This window comes from Theropithecus gelada, chromosome 13 (genome assembly GCF_003255815.1).
Source record: "Theropithecus gelada isolate Dixy chromosome 13, Tgel_1.0, whole genome shotgun sequence".
NCBI lineage: Eukaryota > Metazoa > Chordata > Mammalia > Primates > Cercopithecidae > Theropithecus > Theropithecus gelada.
Genome location: NC_037681.1, coordinates 56910384 through 56932470, shown reverse-complemented (window position 1 = coordinate 56932470; position 22087 = coordinate 56910384). Strand labels below are relative to the sequence as shown.

Genomic DNA, 22087 nt, shown 5'->3' with positions numbered 1-22087 from the left:
GGATAGAGCAAGAAAAAAAGGCATGGAGTAAACCTGGTGACTGGAAAAATCAACATAGGTAATAAATGTAACTCACATGAAGTGAGAACTGCCCAGAAGTAGAGGGTAACCTAATGTACAAATGCTCAGTGCAGAATCTACAAGAGACAGTGACTAATTCATGATTACTCTCCTTATAAAGTCTGTATATACATACATTTGAGAGATGGCTTACAAGTTCCAGATACGAAGCTCTTATGACTAGGAACATATTTATTTCCATCATCACAAAGTCTCTGAGCAAGGAGGGCCAGGAAGGAGGCATTTAATCCAGTTACCTGCTGACTGACTTTATCCAGGTGTGGTGTAAATATGTTTCAGCCAGGCAGGTCTGCCCGGGAATAGTTATCTGAATTTACTTCAGCAAGTCATTTAAAAAGTTACTCACAGGAAATTTTAAAAATTAGAAAAAAGCCTAAATAGACCACATAGAAAACTGGCAGATCTCAGCTGCCTTCAATGCTTACCTCTAGGGAGATGGACGATATCATTTTCGCTAGGCGTGGGCCACAGGGGAACCTCCAGGTCAACCTCTCCTCGATGGTTTGTCTTCTCAATGGGTATATTGGTTGGTTCTGGGACATACATTTCTAAAAGAAGAACATTTTTCATAAGAGATGATGAAGCTGCTGTCTTGCTGGCTTTTGTATTCTCAATCCAAATGGTGCACTCAATTCAAGCCCACATTTCCTGGGACGTGAAAGATGCAGTTTCTGCCATTTACATCATTCATGCTAGAGAATCACAAGCTTTGCAGTGAGAAGGAACGCGTCTTATAACATTTAAAAGACAAAAGAATTCTCTACTCCACCAGGGTCAAAAACTGATTTTTCACGTTCAAATGGTGTTGGTTTTATAACTTCATGGAAACTGAAGGGGACTAGCTGAAGTGGAATTATTTCTTTTTTTTTCTCTTGAGACGGAATCTTACTCTGTTGCCCAGGCTGGAGTGCAGTGGCGCGATCTCGGCTCACTGCAAGCTCCTCCTCCCAGGTTCATGCCATTCTCCTGCCTCAGTCTCTCAAGGAGCTGGGACTACAGGTGCCCGCCACCACGCCCAGCTAATTTTTTGTATTTTTAGTAGAGACGGGGTTTCACCACGTTAGCCAGGATGGTCTCAATTTCCTGACCTCGTGATCCACCCGCTTCGGCCTCCGAACGTGCTGGGATTACAGGCGTGAGCCACCGCGCCTGGCGGGAATTATTTCTTTTTACTTTCCAGCAGCTAATAAATGTTGGTGTTTAATAGCTGCTGCTCTTTAATATAGGGGTGTTGAATAACTTACACAAAATATGTTAGCAAAACTTGAAAAAGTTAAAGCACTGTCCACTTCTTATGGACTTCTTGGCCATTTCCTCTCCTCTCTCTTCCCCTACATGGGAAAAGACTGTAGGGAGACCTCATGAGTATAAGTCTCAGATGTCCATTATGTTACCACTGGAACATTTAGATTAGAAACTGATCTTCGGTAAATATATTTACATTGTCCAGTTTGATCAGATAGGTATTATACGACAACATAAAACAAACTGAGAAGAATATTATTTATCTCAAATATCAGGTCTTTTTTCAAAAAAAAAAAAAAAATCTGAGCTTTTCTCAGCTCCTACAAATATTTCTTTATATTTATACTTCATCCAGCTGACGACAACTAGCCCCACATTTTAAAGCAATTAATTCTTAAGAACCTGTTTTCAAAATGTGACAATAAAAGTTTGTGTCATGCATGTATTTCCTGTCGGCCAGATCCTGCCATATTATTCACTGATTTTTATAAAGCAATTACTCAACACGCAGGATCCTAAATACTCACCATTGCCTAATTTAGACTAACATAAAATATACAGTATATAAATTAAAATAGGATTAATAATCCCCTCTGCTAGAGTGATTGTTTTCTGTCTCAAAGTTACCAGGCTTTTGAGAAGTAAACCTTAAGATGACTTTGAGAGAAGAGGAAAGCGACAGAGAAGAGAGTACTTGCTAAGGTTCCCCCATGAGTTAACTAAGTACCCAGCCAGGGAAAGAAACCCAGAGAGGTTACGTTAAATTGCTCAAACTCATCTAGTAAGTGGTAGAGCTGGGAATCAAATGCAGTTCTGTGATTCCAAAGCCCAAGTTTTCTTGCTGCCTCCCAGAATAGTCTTCTGCTTTCTTAGTTATATTATAAAGCCTTTAGACATAGAAAGAACTGGGAACAATTATAGTTTCTACAGGTTCAGTGCATCCCTGCAAACTCGAGAATTAGAAGTTACTGAAAGTACTACCATTTGCAGGCGCAGGGGCCTAAGCACAAACCACTGACTCTCAAATTTTTTAAAATCATATCAGAATTACCCAAAGAGCTTAGAAAATGTGCTGACTCTCACATGTCCTGATTCAGTAGGTTTGGACTAGGTGACTCCGGGATGGTATTTAATCCATCCACTGAAAAGCTCTCATATGTGGTATGAATTTCCTGGGTGAATATGGGCAGAAAAGCCACGTTGCCATTTACTTGACACCTTTCAATGTCACACACCCTTCTCTCCCTCCCCTGCCTAGTCCAGGGCTGCACACTGAGCCTTCCTATGACAACAGGGGCCGAACTGCCACTGGTTTCTGAGGCCTCAGTGTAAAGGGCGAACATGACACCGATTCCACCAAACCTGTGAATGTCAATGGCTAAGTAGTCAAAGCTTCTGCAGAGGCCCCAGAACTGGGATTGACTGAGTTCCACCTCAGGCTTTTTCCTGAGTGAGAGCAGTAGAGAAGTAACTTTGGAATTCTTTTGCCTTGACCCTGCATATGGATAGATTTCAGGTGAAACTCCACCAAGCTGAGGCATGACAGTGAGTCCTCTTCCCACAGGGGCTCTACTTGGAAACAGCAGGGAAAGTTAGAAGGCTCTATGGTGAAGGAGGATGTCTCCTTCAGTGATTAATTGTATTACCATTTGTTCAACAAATATTTCCTGAGCACTTCCTACATGGCAGGCATTGGTTTTGGGCATACAGTTTTGAGTGAGACCAATCCTGGCCCCCATGGGTCTCTCCTGATGAGTGATGCCTGACAGCTACTTCTTACTTCCAGCAGCTCATAACATTAGCTCACTCCACCACTCAGTTCAGCTCTGATTAAAATCCACCCACACCTCCTTCTTTATCACAAAACACTTACAGCTCCAGTTCACAGTCCTCAAGTCCAAGGGAAGAGAGTCATTTCCCTTTAATTTGAACATAAAAGGGAAACTGCCTCTGAGCAGTTTTGCCAAAAAGAACAATTCTTTAGTTAAAAAACTGCTTGTTGAAACAAAAAGAAGTGGGAATGCTATTTGCTTCCATGCCTAGACCCAGGCCTTCTTCCATGGCTAAAGACCGCCTTCAACCCAAGACTCTAAAATAGAACCCTTCTGGTGTTTACTAGAAGAGCCCTTTATAGCTGTTGGCATCGCAGATGGACAGTGCCAGGGCGACTTACAAAAAGCTACATCCAGCCCTGCCACAAAGATCATGGGCACACGGTCACAATCACGCCTGTGCTCATACTTGATCTGAGCTTTGGAGGAACTCAAGATAATTTACTGGGGATATATTTTACTTTCGGAGGCATCTGGTCATCTGTTAAGAGCTGCCTTCCTTAAAAATGTCCTCTTCTGGAATATGGGGCGAGGTGGCTGGTGCTCACAAGCTGAAGTCCGCATTTTTTTGGGAGATGGAACCTGAGGTTAATTTAGGAACAGGGGTCTCATCCTCTGATAACCAGCTGCATGACTTTGGATAATACTCTAAACTTTCCTGAACCTCAGTTTCTTCTGTAAAATGAGACAGGTGCTAATCACCTAACAGCTCATAGGTTCTTTACTCATATCCAAATATGGTGAAGGTGGAAAGTGTTTTGTAAAGAAAGAGGATATTCAGAATGTCTAAAGGACAAAGCAAGGTGTTTGCTGGACGGGCTGGGAAATGCTCCCACACCATCATTTCTGAGATGGTATAATCCTCACAGCGTTTCTGGGAGGTGGCACGTGCTATCCAGATGAGAAATGGAAGCCTGAAACTTTGGTGATGAGTCTTGACTAAGATCACACAATGAACCGATGCAAGAATGGGACAGGAATTCAGCCTTCCTGGCAGCCCATACTGGATCAAACAGAAGGTGGCACGAGCTCAACTGATTGCAATATTGCTTAAAGATGGAAAAATGTCTCATCAGGAATACAGCAGATGCAGAAAGGAGAGTTAATCAACAGAAATTAAATTTCCAACAGTAAATCTTAACTGATAACTCACTGGAGAAATCTCTAATGATGAACAAGGATGTTAGCAGTATCTGTACTCTCTCTTATGAAGTTCACAAGCCAAGGAGAATGAATCTACCTCTATTTCTACCACCATTACCTGAATTTGGGTCCTTATTATCACACCTAGGACATTTGCAGTGCATGATACAGCTGTCCTGGCGTCTGGTCTCTCTCTGCTTTAGTCATTCCTGCGCACCACCCCATTACACAAAGGTTACCCCAAAACACCTTTGTGATCATGTCATTCAGCTGCTCAAAAATAAGCCTTCCCATTCCCTATGAAGAACAAAATCTACACTCTTCATTTAAGGCCTGAAAAATCCTGGCGAAGCTAGTGTTTCTGTCCTTACCTACTGCTACTAGAACTCACTGCTTTAGGGGCATTGGCCTTGACCTTAGAGGCACTGGCCTTGACTTTTCCCATCTCAGGTCTTGGTCAAGTTATCCTCTTCACTCCAATGAAGAGAGCACATCTGTCCTTTAAAATCTAGCTCATGTCCTTTCTCTGTGAAACCCTCCAAGGACACTCAACTTCATAGTCCATCTTAGTCATGAACTTTGCATGGTCTGCATGAGAGTTGCATAACTGTAACTCCCAAGGGGAGAGGTGAATCCAATTCACCTCTCCCATTCTGTTTTGAAACCACTCTGATTAGACTTTGCCTCCACCGCTGTACTTCTGTGAAGTTCATTACAGCAGTGCTAAATGCACAAGTCAGTTCTCACATTGCATCTTACTTGGCTAACAGCGGTGCTTGATTCAGCTGTTTACTCTTTCCTACCAGAAACCCTTTCTCCACCTGGCTTCCATGTCACTCTGACCCTCTTGGCTTCCTCCTTTATTCCTGGTGCTCCTTCTCTATTTATTTTGCTAGGCCCTCTGCACCTGCTCAATCTCCAAAAGTTAGAAGGTCTCAGGGCTCAGTCCTGCGCTCTCTTTTCTCTTCTATTTATTCTTACTCTTGGGTCATCTCATCTAGTCTCAAGGCTTAAAAACCTTGAGACTAGAAACCAACTATGGCTGACAACTTTCAAATTTGTAGATCTACTTTCAATCTCTTTCATGAACCCCAGATTAGATATTGTCTATTCATTATCTCCACTTTGATGCTGAGTATTTCAAGCTAAAAATGCCCCAAACCAAAATGTCGTAGTCATCCTTGGCTCCTCTCCCACTCACTCCCCACATATATTCAAATCCTACTGATGCAACTGATACGGCATAGTCAGAACCTGCCCACTTCTCCCCACCTCCACGGCTACCACCCTGTTCACGTCACTGTCATCTCTCACCTGGATTCTTTAAAAAGCCTCAAAGTTGATCTCTCTGCTTTCACTCTTGACCTCCATGCCCCACAGTCTATGTTCAACCCAGCACCAGAGAAATCCCATTCAAAGGTAAGTCAGATGCTGTCACTCCCTGCTCCAAACCTTCCAAGGTTTCATCTCACTCAATACAATCCTGCACTCATCTGTGAGACCCTTTGTGTCTGGCCGTGGCTGCCTCTCTGCCCCACCTCTTACCTCCTCCATGCTCACTGAGTTACCTTCACACAGCTCCTCTTGAACATGCACGGCATGTTCCCACTGCAGGGCCCTGGCCCTGGCTACACCCAAAGGTTCTGCCTCTTCCCCATGAGAACTGCAATTCTGGGTCTCTTCATTAAATCTCATCTTGTTGGTAAGGTACTCCCTGACCATTCTACATAATACAAAACAACTGCCTGCCCCACTTCTCCCCAGCCTTTTTGTCTTGCTATGCCCTTCTCCAGAGCCTGATCCCCATCTTCGTGGCTGCCTAGTTACTGTTTACTTGTTTGCTGCCTGGTTTCTCCCTGCTACAATGTAAGCTACGTGTGCACTGCTATTTGGTCACTGCTGTGTCCCCTGTGCCTAGAACAGTGCTTGGCACATAAAAGGCATTAAATGACTCTTTGTGAAATACATAAGGTCAAGTTTCATCATTTATATCATTAAAAGCATATTACTGGGGAAACTGGTATGAAACTTGTGAAACATAGGTGAATATATACTAGAAAAATAATTCCAGTGGAAAACCACATATTTTTTCTTATTCTCATTTAAAACACTTAAGACTTTCCTTTTTTCCATACACACAGCAAGTGTGTATGGAAAACTATAAAGAGAACCCAACTGAAGGCTCTGAAAAATGGTTCCACCCCCTTACCTGGCAGAACATCCTATCCTTTTTAGGAGATAAATGGACATTTTTAGAAATGCTCAATTGGGGATAGTTTGCACAACGCCTAAACAAAAGGCCAACATGTGCAGAGCTCACTTAAACTCTCTGGGTTTAACAACTGCCCTCTCTTACAACTGCATAGTACAGATGCACTTCTGAACTGGCATGCTTCCCAGCTCCCTGTATTGAACAGAACAAGGTTCTCTAATACAATGCTGCGAGAAAACATGAGAATCGAGGTAAGACAGAAAAGCTCCTGACTCGCTCAGGACCGCAATGAAGTCTTCGAGTGAGCCTTCACTTGGGTCTGTGTGGTCTATACTATCTGGGAAATCTGTGTGTCTAGGGGTTCAGTCCCGATGGAGAGGGCTCAGGTCTTACATTTCTGGGATTAGATGGAGGGGCAAGAGGAATAGTTTTGGCAGGAGGTGCAGACATGGAAACTAAGAGAAGGGCTGGGGAGACTCTGGGCAGCTGAGAAGGACTTAGGTTTGAAACTGTGAGATGGATAATGCAGTAGATATGAAGAGTGGGGCGTGGGGAAAGATGCAGGTGCAGGGATTCAAAACAGCCAGCTGGGATATGCTCAGGGGTTGCGTTATGTGTGGAAAGAGATGGGAGGTTCAGCTGAGGGCTTGGGAGAGGGCTGCATGGATCGTATGGGTACTGGCTGGAACTGATGAACTAAAAAAAGGAATGAACCAGAACTACATTCTTTAAATGCAGGTCTTCCGCTTTGGTTCTAATATATTTTCACAGTGTAATGGGTCTTAAGCATCTTCCCTTCTGGGTCCCATCTTGGACCACTTTCTCTAGGCTAGTCCAACACTGCACTAAAACTGTGCTACTCTGATAGGGCAGGTGTCATTAACAGGTTTGGTTATACTAAAGTTTAGAGAATGCAAATGAGAAGAACCAGAGCAATTCTGGCATGGAACCAAAATCTGCCCCTCATCTGGATGGTCGTGGTTTTCCAAGTTACCCATAGGGTCTTTGGGTGGGAGGTGCTAACTGGGCCTGACACGCTACTTGGGCCATGTGAACTAACTAAAGAGGGAGCAGGTCGAGCTCTGCTTTGATTTCATCTTAAGTCAACATTACAGCTTGACAAATGGAAGGATGGTGGCTTAGATACCTGGACACATTGGGCAGCAACTTCCTTCCACGTTGATGGGCTCAACACAGGGCAGAGGGGGGCAGCTGACGGTCGAGCAGAGGGTCTGGCCCTGCAGGCAGTAGCAGTGGGTGCAGCTGTCAAGGTCCCACCGCTCCTCGTCGGCATAGGCCTTCCCACTGAAGTGGCACACCACCTTCTTTGGAATTGTGTCTTCTAGTGAAAAGAACAGCACATGGTGGAGTCGCTGATGTGACAATGCACACGATCTTATTACACGTGAGAGATCAAGGGAATAGCTTTGTATAATCACAGTATGCCTTAGGATTTCTGGAATTCGGTGAAACTTTTGTTTCCCTAGTCTTTCATTTTCTTAGGAGGACCCTCAGGGCTCTCATCTTGTGGCCACTGAGGCCAGCACAGGGTGGTCACTACAACAACCGGCAGGGAATGGTACCCGTTAGGTAAGTGTCCTTAGACTGTCATCTAGAAAGAGATAAAGAGACTGATAAAAAGTCCAGCTGAGTTTATTTACAGAGATGGATTCAAGAAGTTCCTGTTTTGTAAACAATACAGGGGAATGGTAAGGAGTGATAATGGCAACATCACAGGGAACTAGCAGGTTTCCCCTGCAACCCCTGAGTGGGAGTCGGCACCGAGATAACCACTTCCTTCATTTTCCAGGGATGCCGCGTAGATTTCTCTCATCTACAAGGGCATTTCTACTTTAAAAACAGCTTCATTTCATTGCAATCCGTTTTTTCCCCCCAGAAAACTGTGGTTTTTGAGGAAAAAAAAGAGCTATTTGTCTATACAGTATATACAGGGATTTGCAGTTTAAATATTCTGCTCCTTCTTCCCATTGTCGCTTGTCACACTCATTTCCTCCCTCTTCCAACCTTCTCCTTGAAGGTTCCTTTCTCTGGGACTCACCGCCTTTTTCTGGTGTACCTGAACTTACTGACTCCCTAGTGGCCACACTGCACACACAGAAATTTCCCTCTAGCACACAAGAATATGGTTCAGAGTGAGGCCCCAAGAACCAGCAGATCCAGCAGCAAAGCAGAGATGGGGCAAATCGAAAGCCGGTGGCGGGGATGTGAGCGCGAGACTGATAACTAGATGACACCTACTGATCCAGGGACATTTTATGTTCAGATTCTAAAAGCAGAGCCACTCACCATTTGTCACTTAAGCAAGAAAAACTACAAAGGCATCTAGAAGGAAAGTTCCTTAGGAAGGCAGTCGTCCCCAGGGCCCAGGGTTCTTCCTGGAAAGCATCTGGGAAGCTCTTGAAGGGTCAGAGTTCATTGAATAGACACAAGAAACAGAACCCAGCACATCTCAGGGCACGATGAGAAGCCCATAATGGCATCAGGAGCCATTTTCTCTGAGCAGCCCCAAGCTTTGCAGCGAGTGCTCTAAGGCAGCTGGAAGTGGCTCTCTCTGAAGACACAGTCTGTGCTTCAGACTGAGCTTTTCTAGAGGAAGGTCACAGAGAGAAATGCTCACAGATCTGTGGTCTCTACGTTTTCTTCTTACCAATTACAATTGTCCCTTGGTACCTTTGGGAGACTGGTTCTAGGACCCCCATGGATACCAAAATCCAAAGACGCTCATGTCCCAAGTCCCTTATACAAAATAGTGTAGTATTTGTATATACCTACTCACATCCCCCCACATACTTTAGGCCATCTCTACTCAAGCATATGCACCTTTATAAATGGCACTAATAATGGCCTAATATTGTAAAATTTTTACTCCATAGATACAAATCTCAATCCACTGGCGAGTGTTAGAAGCAAGCCCAAGGAAGAAACTGAGATCGAGTGTTAAGTGCCTCATCTCTTATGGTCTCAACAACTTCTATCATTTTTCTCATTACTGCTGGCTACAGTTCAACAAGGGACATTAAGTCAAGTAATCATGGAAAGTTCTAGTTGTAATTAGAAATCCATTTTTCAGTCTATTAACAAATGCACTTCCCGATGTTTGTAGAGGCTGCACAGAAATCTTCTGGCACACTAATTATTGGGCTAAAAACTCATTTGGAGACTTTCAAAAGAAACTCATGACAGAAGTTCTTGATAATATGGAAACCTTAAAGGAGGCGACTTCACTAAGGTATCCAAAATGCACATGTCAAATTGGCTGAACAAAATCATCCAATGAGCCTAATTTAAGTAGTACTCTGACCTCCAGCCAACACATGGCATTGAGGACATTAGTTTTGGCCATCAAATTTAGAGTCTATTTTGCTGAGAATTCTTTATGAAAGGAAGCAATGTTTCATTAAGCAGTATCACTCATTGTATTTTATATGAACCTTGGTCCATACAATGCAGTATCACTGAATAAAATTTGAATAACAGTATTACTGTACAAAGAAATCAGACGGGAGGTGAAACTTCTCATCCCATCTTGTCCATAACTCTTCTGACTTAAGGTCAAGCAGTGGTCTATACTGCCTATATTATTATTATTATTATTTTCCTTCCTTCCTCCCTTCCTCCCTCCCTCCCTCCTTCCCTTCTCCCTCCCTTCTTCTTTCCTCCCTCCTTCCTTCCCTCCTCCTCCCTCCCCTCCTTCCTTTTCTCCTTCTTTCCTTCCTTGTTCCTCCTTCCATTCCCCTCCATCCTTCCTCACCCTCATCTCCTTTCCCCATTTCTCCCTTCCTTCCCGCTCCCTCCTTCCTTCCTTCCCCCTCCTTCCTTCTTCCCTCCTTTCCCCTCCCTCCTTCTCTCCCTCCTTCCTTCCTTTCCCCTCCCTCCTTCCCCCTCCCTCACCTATCTACATTCCTTCCTTCTCCCTCCATCCTTTCTTCTCTCCTTTTCACCCTCCCTCTCTCCATCCTTCCTTCTCTCCTTTTCACCCTCCCTCCCTCCTTCTCTCCTTTTCACCCTCCCTCCCTTCCCTCCTGTCTTCCTTCCTTCCCCCTTGCCCCTTCCTTCCCTCCTTCCCTCTCTCCTTTGTTCCTTCTTTCCTTCCTTCCCTTCCTCTCCCCACACACACATGAGAATAATGATGGGAAGAACTTAGACTGAGCCTGGACCTAAAGCACCTGGCCATGACGTGTGGTGTTTTCCGAATGATACTGACCTATGTAGAATAATTTCAATTGATGTATCAAAACCACAGAAGAAATATCAAAGATCAAATGCTGAGCTACAGCATAATACAGAGTTTATGTAAATACTCATTCAGTAACTGTATGAGATCACTGTCTAAAAGAATATTTATAAAATGATATATGAGAAAGAACAATCACTCTGAATGCCTTGGAGGCAATGGGAAAACCACTAACTTTTTTCTTTTTCTCAAGAGACAGGGTCTCACTCTGTTGCCCAGGCTGGAGTGTAGTGGTGCAATCATAGCTCTTTGAACTTCTGGGCTCAAGTGATCCTCCTGCTTTAGCCTCCTGAGTAGTTAGGACTACTGGTATGCACCACTATGCCTGGATAATTTTTAGTTTTTTTTTTTTTTTTTTTTTTTTTTTGTGGAGATGGAGTCTCACTGTGTTGCCCAGGCTGGTCTTGAACTCCTGGCCTCAAGCCATCTACCTGCCTTAGTCTCCCAAAGTGCTGAAATTACAGGCACGAGCCACCACACCTTGCTCAGTATCCTCATTTCTTTTCCTAGATACACTGTCTCCTTCAATGACACGTAGAGACCCATTTGTGAAAACGCCATAGGGAAGTTTTGGAAGCTACCAGGTTTAAAGCGAGACGTGGTGGCTATTCCATGCAATTCAAGGTTCTATAAATTAAATTAAGAGTCACTGTAGTCTTTTGGGGGAAACAGCATAATCTAATTGAGACTACATATAAATATATTTTAAGCACTCAGCCTGAAGAGGGATGTAGAAATAAAAGACTGGGAATATGCAACTAAAAATAACCAAAACAGTTTATGTTTGGCTATCAGGGTTGTGCCATTTAACTCTAAAGGCTACATTTATTACTCCAACTGGTTTGCTTATTCTGACAATTAAGTTTTGTTCTTTGATACCTAATAACAATCGTAACTTCCACTTACTGAATGCCCACTACATGCCAGGCCCTGTGCTAAGCATGTTACCTATGTCAATGCCATTTGATCTCCATTGCCCAGTGGGACAGGGTATTGTTTCAATTCCACAGAAAAATGAGGCACAAGATTAAGTCACTTGTCCAAGATGCACAGCTAGGAAGCAGCAGAGCGAGGAGGGGAGCCACAGCGGGTCTGGCTCCACAGTCCACCAGCACTTCTGTCTGTCAGGTGCCAAGCTGGATAACCCGTGGAAAGGCCACTTGCCCGGACAAGGATCAATCAGTGCCACACAAACAAGCTGTTACTGCTCACTGACTCTTGAAAACGGGGACTCAAATTGATCTTTGTCTTCGAAGATACCAAGTACCATCAAGAAATGGAGATAATGAAGTGGGTTATTTAGGTAATTCAGGATTCCTGGTCCTCGTTAGGAAATCTCTGTTGAACACTTCTCTCTCCCCTCACAATCTCTCCCTCCCACTCTCTCAAAGAGGATTAGAGGAGAATGTTCCAAGGAAAACATGAGGTACGACACTAACATAATAAAGTTTATTTTTAAAACAAACAAATCAGGGGTTATATATCCAAATAAACATGACCCCCTTCTAAGGAGTCCTGGTAGGCTGTAAACGTGTTCCAATGGTACTGCCGCTGCTGCACACAGCTTTGGAATTTTCCTCTTGCCATGGCATCCAGGGCCCATTATGAAACGTGCAAAGAAGATGGTTACTATTTCACAGTCACACCTTGGTTTAGATCAGCTTTGCTACTTATTTTCCTCAGCTCTGGCCTCTATCTTATCTGTCAGATTCAGCTTGAAATGACTTTTGGCCTCTTTCAGAAACAAAGTCACTATAAGAGAATAAAGATTTACTTCTGCCATCAACTATGTCAGGGACCTGGAGCCCTTCGCTGGCTGCAGCGGGTCCTTCATGGGGTTGCTTACCTCATGGGATGCTCAGACAAACATATTTTCTTTTGGGACTCAAATATGAGCAACATTATCTTGCATCACATATGATTACAATAAAAATATGCAATGTCTTTCAGCGGTAGAGTCTGGAAAATTCAGTGTGGGTTCCCGGCTGCCTATTTTCCCTCAATTCTGGTTGGTATCACAAGGGGAGGAAGAAGCGGCATGGCCTTGAAATGTTAATTCCTTTCCAGTTAACTTCTTCAACTGTTTAAAACTTCATTATCTTACCTCTTTTCAAGATAAGAAAAGAAGCCTTAACAGGCTGTTAAAGCTGGACTTTGTTTTACTCTTGAGTTATTTTAATTATGCCATAAAACTAATGAACAGCTATGGAAAATCTAGAACTATGTTATTTTCTTCCTCTGCAAAGATCCAATTTAGTGTTCCAGGAGTCACCAAGGTGGAGGCACAGCCCTTGCTCTGAAACTGACCATGATGTGGGATATACATGAGCCTCTGGAAGAAGAAAAAAAAAAAAAAAAAAAAAGCATCTCCAGATTCTTCCCCCTCCTCCTCTTTCCTCTGTGGAAGGATATAAAAACCAAAATGGACTCTAACCTATGTTATAGCTGGATTTCTTGATTTCTGCCTAGGAGGCAACTTCTTACATAGATACTTCAATTTCTAAATCTGGTGGTCATGAAGTCAGAGCCTTGGTGTGGGAGTAACTTCCTGGGAGGAAGTCAGGCTGCTTTAGAAATTGCATCAGTTCTTTCAAATCTCCTGCGTACTATTTAGAGTCCTGAAAAGTAATTTACTCTGGGATCCTGGTGGCCAAGAAGCTAAATGCAGCTCTTAATCTCAGAATAAGTCTCACCGCAAAACAAGCCAACACAGGACTATAACGGGGGCATTTGTTCTTTCCACACATTGAGATGAAGACCCTCTGAGTGTCACCCTAAGTGTTGGGGATGCCGACGTGAACGAGGCATTCAAAGCCTTGGTCCTCAGGAGATGCTCCTGCACCCACAGGGTCTTGTCAGCTTTGTGGGAGTCCATATCCAAATGGATGAGCCCAGTGTCTGGAAAAGACGCACAGACAGCTGGTCCTGCTAAGAGATTTCAGTTTGGGTTCTTAAGTTTGAGGTTTGAGGGATTTACAGAAAACTTTAGTGAAGTCATTTAGGCAGGCATACAAAGGGGGCCATGTATACTATGGGTAACATAAGATTTAGAAAAGGGAGTGGCAGAAAAGGCAGCCACGTACTACCAATGACATAGCTGACCTGGGCAAGAATAGGGGAAGTACTTCTAAAATGTTAGTTTATACCTGTAACAATGCATTACAGCCCTCTCTAAGCCACAAAGGAATAAAATACCACTTCCATTTCACTTTCTAACAAGACCCTGAAATCCCTGGCTTGTCATGTGCTTTTCAATTCTGTATTGTCAGTCACATGCTGGGCACCAACTCCACACTTGGAGAATAAATGGAATGTGAACACCTCCTGTTTGAGAAACTGGCTTCACTTGTTTTTTTAAAAAGCATAAAGAAGAGACTTAAAACACATGAAAATTGTAATGATGCAGGAATCCGAGAAAATAATGTACAGGCCACTAAGAACTCCTAGACAGAAGATGATGACTGATTTTCAATACGTTGACTCACCAGGCCTTTACAGACTGTACAAGAATAAAAAGATGGAACTCAACTGAAGTCTTGCTAAAAACAGATGCAGGGTGCCTAGACAATTTCAATGAGGCAGAGATCTAATACATAGTAATTCTGTCAGGAAATGATTAAAGAATTCTGGTTAAAAATGCAACACATGCTTACTGATTTAATTAAATCTTTGAGTATTTACTTTATAACTTTTAGCTTCCAATAAAAAAATCTGATCTTAATCCATCTTTGTTTAAAAAAAAAAAATTAGGTAAATGCTGTCATGTCAGCTGACTCCTACCTCTCCATACTGCCTCAACCTTAACTGCTGTGGAAAGCAGATTTGGCCACAGCTTTAAGGCTTTTCTTAGAATTCCATTTTTGTTTTATTTTATTTCATTTATTTCTTAGGATAGGAAGTGCAAGTGTATTTATAAAGGTTAAAAGAGCCTATCAGATTTCTTCAACATACTAGAAAGAAAGAGGTGATTGCTCAGGCTTCTAAGTCCCAGTTCTACAAAAAGAAATCTCACCAAATTAGTAAACACAGTCACTTTTGGCTGAGAACCAGTGCATGCAAAGAGGACACAATTTTTCAGTAATAGGGCTTACCACCCCTTGTGTTAGCATTTGTTATGGGTTGATTAAGCAGTTCATGGATAGTAGTTGAAGGAAACATTTTATTTTCAACTTTAAATGTGGTCTCATGTCATAGTAGGGCCTACAGTCCAAGATGCGTCTACAGGTACCTGGACATTATTCACAGATATCATTTTGGATATGTAAAAATGTCATGTTAAAAGGCAGGCAGAAACAACTAAAGATCAAGGTGGCCCAAATACGGAGGAAGAAATACAACTTCTTTTAGGGCTTAAAAGAAGCAATCTATGTAAAAGTTGGGGCATACCATCTTGTTAAGAAAACCTTAACGTAGAAGCCATTGGACCTTCCAGACTGGCCAGTTTCTGTACCTATGAAAGATGTTTTATCTGGTCACAGTCCAAGCCCTGTTAAGAAGACTCTGCCAGCGGCCTCCAGAGGGTGGGCCCTCTGTGATAGGGGTCTTCCCCCATATCCTTGACCACTACAGGGTACAAAATCAGGTTTGGCCTCCTGGACCGAAACAAGAGAAAGGCAGAAGCTGTTGGATCTCTCTGGAAATAGCAGTGCAGCCTCCCTTCCGTGTAGCAGAGCTCTTTAAATTCAGAATGTGGGGCTGGAGCACACCTCAAGACTACGCGGCTTAGGGGTTTTCCCTAAGTTAACCAGAACAACTTGAATTTCTGTTTACACAGCCGGAGGCCTGGAAAGGATACCGAAGTGAGAAGAGGAAGCTGCTTGCGGAAGAAGCAAGATCAGTTGCTTCCCAGGGCATAGGGTGAGACCCAAACAAACCGAAATCAAACATTGCTTATTTTTGTTGTGATAACTTTAGACCAGTTCCAAAGTTAGCGTGGTGCACGACAACCAGAATGTTTTCATTCTTACACTCTCTAAACAATACACAATCATCCTGTTTCCCCTTCTTTTAAATCACACCTCTCATCTTTCGTTTCAATCTTTTTAGCACTAACTGTGACAACCTGGGCCTCGGTGTAGGGCCACGGCAACTGACGGCTCTGAAGAATGTGCAGGAGGTATACGTCTCCTCCCTATGAGGGTGTGCCCTGATGATCAATGCCACGTACTCTGTTCCCAGGAATCACAGTGGATCATGCACAGTAAGTTCAGACTCTTCAAATGGGACTAGCCTCTCAACATAAACAAAAATAAATGAGCCCTATTTTCTCACTTCTGATAATGTCTAGAGGTATGAAAGAACAGTGCGGTTTGTGGGCAAGGCACTGTCACAACACAGCTGAGCTACAGAAAGCACACTGTTTCTACCTGGGTTGCAATGGAGTGACCAAAGGGGCATGGGCTTTTTAAGGTGAGAGTAGGCAGGATGAGGTACACTGCCGAAGCATTATCTAAGATATTCTTGGCCTTCAAAAGCTCATCACTGAGATGTTATATCCAGGCATTTCTCTTGTAGAAAGCCAGCTGCTACATTTAACAGTGAGATACTAGAATTGATTTGATAACGTTACTCAGATCAGCTGCAATCTGTGTTACAAGAGCAGCAATTCTACTGAATTTATCTACACTTAAATTGTGTTTACTGTTTATAAAGTATTTTTGCACATGGACGTTATGTCATTTAATTTTCTTGGCACTTTTGTGAAGCACAGGACAATATTATTACTGCCATCTTATAGATGAGGAAACTGAACTAGGGTTACATCAGATCATCAAGACATAAAGCTAGAATGTGACAGAGCTGTGATTATAATGCTCTGGTTCCAAGGGAAGTTCTCTTTCCAATGTGCAGAAGCTTTTAATTTTAAGAAAATACACTGGAGACGCAGCAGTGAAAAATGTTCCAAAGAAGGTGGGCAGTATTGTATCATTATGGTTTCAAAATGCATAACATTAAGTTTCATGGGTTGTATAGCTTAAAGATGCCTGAATTAAATATTTACTATATTTGACTCTTGGGCTGAATTAAATACACAATGATCAACAGATGTTCCAAAGAGACGCTATATATCTCTTAAGATACCAGTTTAGCAGAGTTACGTTTAAACAAACAGAATCTAAGCAAAAGGAATAATGTATAATAGATTGACTTGATATAAGGTATAGACATTTCCCTACTAAGGTTAAAGATTATTTAATCACTTGCTAGTTGAAGATCACTATGGAGAAGAGTACTATACAGTGACAGTATTACAGCCAATTGAGAAGAAATACAGGTACAACACAAGCTAGGCCAGCTCCATGTGAAAGTCCCACTTCAAATATTAGTAAATACATAAATATAAGAATAGACAACTTCTAATCATACAGAGGTATTAATACAACCTGTTAGAAATTTTTCGTGTACCATCTACCTATAATAGAACTCATTTTCACAGATCCTTAAAGATATATGACACTTAAAAACACTTCAATGATACTAGATGATTAGAAGGCATGTAATCAGAACATTTCAACTTAGTTCACATGGAAGTTATGAGCCACATATATACTTGTATTTATTTTATATAATGTACAAATAAGTAAATAAATATTTATATTATATATAACAAACACAAACTATCATCCCGAATTTCTGAAGTGAGAAAGATACACTGACTCAATAATTTCTAATAATTTCTAGCCAACAAATGACTTTAAAAATCTGACCTTGAAATATCTTCTAAAATAATACAGTTACAAATACTTGCCAAGTCATAATTTTCAAAATAATGTTCTACCTACTAACACTTAAGACTTGGCCAACACACAAGCTATTTATTCAACATCAGTCCTGATCACCTAGAGTGGGCTAATTGGGGGACATACCTGAGCATCTTGATTTCCAAAGCCAACAGGTATGATGCAGCAGTGAACTGGGCCTGAAAATCCTGGAAATTAACTTAAGATAGACTTTATCATCAAAGTCGTACTCTTTCTTTGTAATATCTGACCAGGAATGACTGACCCCTGGACACAGGGAGGTTCTACTGAAAGACTCATGGCTCCCCCTCCAGAAGCTGCCAGAGTCTGGTACTCAGTATGGGCAGAAGCATCACCAACATGAACATCAGAGCAAGGGTGATGTGGTCAGGGCTCATATGGGGATATGAATATTCCCACAGGCACATGAGTGGTGTGGTGTAAGGGCTGCTAATGTACTTGTCTGCTATCCTCCTTGAAGTCATGAAATAAAGACTTCATTGAAGCACTGAAATAATTTTTGCTCTAGCAAGGTTTGAGAAAGGCATATAACATGTAATCACTGAAATGGCCACGGGATGCTTTAGAAACCAGTACACTCGCCGGGCGCGGAGGCTCAAGTCTGTAATCCCAGCACTTTGGGAGGCCGAGACGGGCGGATCACAAGGTCAGGAGATCGAGACCATCCTGGCCTACACGGTGAAACCCCGTCTCTACTAAAAAATAGAAAAAACTAGCCGGGCGAGGAGGCAGGCGCCTGTAGTCCCAGCTACTCGGGAGGCTGAGGCAGGAGAATGGCGTGAACCCGGGAGGCAGAGCTTGCAGTAAGCTGAGATCCGGCCATGCACTCCAGCCTGGGCAACAGAGCGAGTCTCAAAAAAAAAAAAAAAAAAAAAAAGAAACCAGTACACTCTTGCATGGCTAAGCATGTCCTAACAGAGGCATCTGCTGTTTACAAGGAACCACATATCAAATGTCTTTTCACCCATTAGAATTCCCTCAGACCTTTTATCTCCACCTGATTCATACTTGTCAACTTTTGATTCTTGTTCTTCATCCTTTAAGTCTTCATTATAGTCAGCTTATGAGAATAAAATCTAAGTTTGAATGTATTTACATAGAAAGCCAAAGTACAAAACAATTAGGGAATCAGAAGATGTTCCATTAAAATGAATGGGTAATTACTACTTCGTTTCTTTCTAGCAGAAGAATGAATTCCCTAATGATGGGTATTATAAGAAACTAGACAAAGCTGTTCACTTTTCAGAATTAATCATCAATCCTATTAATTATGTCTATATTACATATCCTATTAAATTAGCACACATAATATGAGGCCTTCACACATCAAAAGAGAAGCATTATCATTGCACATTAGTGAGTTGATAATTTAACAAAAGGAACACAAATACTTGTAGTCAGAAAACTACTTTTGGTAGAATCACCACTTTTCATTTTTCTTACAGTAGGAACAAAGGATACTTCACATGCAAACTTTTTTTTTGATCACTAATAAAAGAGGTCCCTTAATTGTGAGTTTGAGGTTTTTAGAGATCTGTATTTGACTCATTAGGGAGAACATTCATCCACGGAAGAGCCTTACAGCCAAGGTGAGGTCAGCACTGTAGGCTGGGGTGAGACAGTCTGTACATTCTAACAGCGAGATACACAAGATCCTGAGAATAGATGATTATCTGGGTTAAAACTGAGAAAGCCTAAAACAGGAAACAACGCAAGCACTGGTCTTTGGTGCCCACTGGACAAACAACTGGGTGCTTTAAGACACACCGCCTGACCATGTTTCCATGTTTTTCCTTTGCTCAGTGATCTCTGGATGGTGATAAAGGCTCTGCCAATGAAGCACAGCTGGCAACTGCCTTTGGGTGGCTTGTGCTGGCCAGGCTTGGCACCCTTATATAAGGACCCTTATATAGAGGTCCTGGAAGTCAGGACCTCTTAGTTGATAAGAGAACAAGCCCAAATGCAAACTGGAGAGTCAGACAGGAAATCCCTATGTCATAGTCGTGAACTTGACTTCGTAGGTTTAGACATAGCAGGGATAGAAGAGAAAGGATGAACGCCTATCTAACAAGGCTACTTGTAAAGTAAATATGATGCAGACAGAAGAGAGCTTAATGACTATTTCAATAACACAACACCACATATAAATTATTAAGATGAACGAGTGAATAAGGCACACGGTTGTAGTTCATTAAACGTTAAGTCTCCCCAACATGGTCCCCTGAAGGTAAGTCATAGGTATGATAAAATTACACATGCATCAGTTTGGGAGGGGGAGGGGAGTTGTGGAGATAGATAGATCAGAATCAAAATGTCCACTATACCACTATGAGCTCATATGAACTACAATTTAGCAAAAGTGCTGCACTCCAACTTAAAATCAAAATCACAAATTTGAGCCAAACTGGTCCTTTTTTTCCTACACCAATGAAGAATGTATAATCTAAATGATGCAGGAATTGGAATAGAAAGTAGGAAGGCAAAAAATAAAAAATAAAAAAAGACTAAAGAATATTATGATTTGAAAGTTTCTATTCATAATTTTGAATTTTCTCTTCATACATTTGAATTTAAATTGGTTTTGTGAGAGATGATTATCTATCATATGAAAACAAATTTACTAGTTGAATAATTTACTAATTACGAATTTACCAATTAGGTAGCAAAACACAACAATAAATTTACACAAAACAATCTGAGAATTTTCAACACGTGAGAGATCTGCTGTTAGGTTTTTCCTCTGAAGGTAACATGGAATTCTCAGACCTCCAGGTCCCTGGTTTCCCAAGTATGACACAAGTATCCCTGATTGACTTGTGAACCATTTCCTTTAGTATGGAAGTTTTACTGCACTTGTACCTCTGAACTTAAAAAGCTAAAAGAAAAAAGTTTTGATATATAACTATGGGGATATTGGCTATATTTCCCCCTTACCCAGCCTTAAATAGTAGCCTAGTTGTAGCTTTCATTTAGATCTCACCAAATGTAGTGCCATTTTGTTGCATGAATTTTGATCAGCTCTTTGAAAAGTAAGTAGCACTAAATTGGATATATGCCTTGATACATTTTTGGCTCTACTTAGAAGCTAGAAAGCTTACGGGCAGCACAGAGAAGCTGGTGTTAAAATGCAGGGCTACCACATATCCAGTTTGCTTGGGACACTCCTGATCTATGACTATTGTCCCATCAGAATTATTAACAGCCCCCTTTTCACTCTCAAAAGCACCATGGTTTGAAGAATAAATTATATGGATGGTAACTATTAAAAGAGGGTCTAGCTTTTAAAACAGACACTTTTATTACTCTTTGGCCATCTAGCTTTTAAAACAGAACTTCTATTACTCTTTGACCATTACAGTAAGAAAATCTGTGTAAAATTCCTAAGAACAGCTATTTCCATCTCATATACCAACAAGCAGAGTAAAAGACTCAGAGCGGCCCTGTCTAGTGGCCAGAGGTTCCAAGACAAGGACAGGGAGATGTCCTCATGAGCTTGAGTTACGGCCACCATTCCTCAGCTTATCTATGGGAAATGCCACAAAATTCTGTAGCCAGATCTCCTTTATTCCCCATCTATCACTCCAGATATATGCAATGACTTGTGTTTAGAAAACATGCAAAATCGCCAACAATAAATGTACAATATGTGTGATTAGTACAGACTGTAAAATTTTTCATTTGCTACTCTGATTATAGGTTCACTATCTGATTGAAACACGTCACCGTCTTTCATTTGACTTTGAGCTTTACTGGATACAAAAGCATTAAAAGAGAGTGAAAGCCTAGGGAACAGGGGCTGTCCTTGATAGAACTGCCAGCTGTCTCACCTTTTGGGCCTCAGAACAGCATCTGGCTTATGTCCATAGGACTAGTTTTGGCCCAAATGTTAGGTGCTAATATACATAGATTCTCTGCTCACAAAGATGCATCACCACCATGGGTCACAAGAAGGAGAGGGCTCTAGAGTTACTCAGGCCTCACTCTGTGTGCCTAGCCATTGACAGGGACAACCACGTGGCTGAAACAGAATCCATTAAGTGCCAGAAGACAGGAACAACGGGGAGATTAAATTAATATGTCATATTTAGTTGATCTCAAGGCAGCAGCAAGCTTTATAAACTAAGTGGACTCTAATATGAGACATGGTGTTTCTATCTGGGAAAAAACACCACTGTCCTCATCTCTACTAAAATACAAAAATTAGCTAGGCGAGGTGGCAGGCACCTGTAATCCCAGCTACTAGGGAGGCTGAGGCAGGAGAATTGCTTGAACCCAGGAGGCGGAGGTTGCAGCCAGCTGAGATTGAGCCACTGCACTCCAGCCTGGGTGACAGAGTGAGACTCTGTCTATAAAAAAAACAAAACAAAACAAAAAAAACAAAACACTGTAAAAAATAGGCTGGAGAAAGAGTTCTGAAATTGAAAACCCTGAACTGGCAAAGGAGCCCGATAGAACACGACAGTGCTATAACGTTATGACATTCTCAGAGAACATTTCTTTCTTCTTCTTCTTTCTTTTTTTTTTTTTTGAGATGGAGTCTTGCTCTGTCACTCAGGCT

At 41.9% G+C, this 22087-nt stretch overlaps 1 protein-coding gene across 3 annotated transcripts in view; it reads right to left on the bottom strand.

The window, feature by feature from the left end:
- The window catches only part of CRIM1 (cysteine rich transmembrane BMP regulator 1), a 196600-nt gene that overhangs the window by 6019 nt on the left and 168494 nt on the right, over positions 1-22087 (bottom strand). For 2 of the 3 annotated variants that reach the window (XM_025405783.1, XM_025405784.1), the window contains 2 exons: positions 7661-7855; positions 507-629 (listed from right to left, as the gene is read on the bottom strand). In XM_025405783.1, coding sequence (XP_025261568.1) covers positions 507-629; positions 7661-7855 — 318 coding nt within the window. The remainder of the gene's footprint in view (positions 1-506; positions 630-7660; positions 7856-22087) is intronic. The other variant, XM_025405785.1, reaches the window with a different exon arrangement.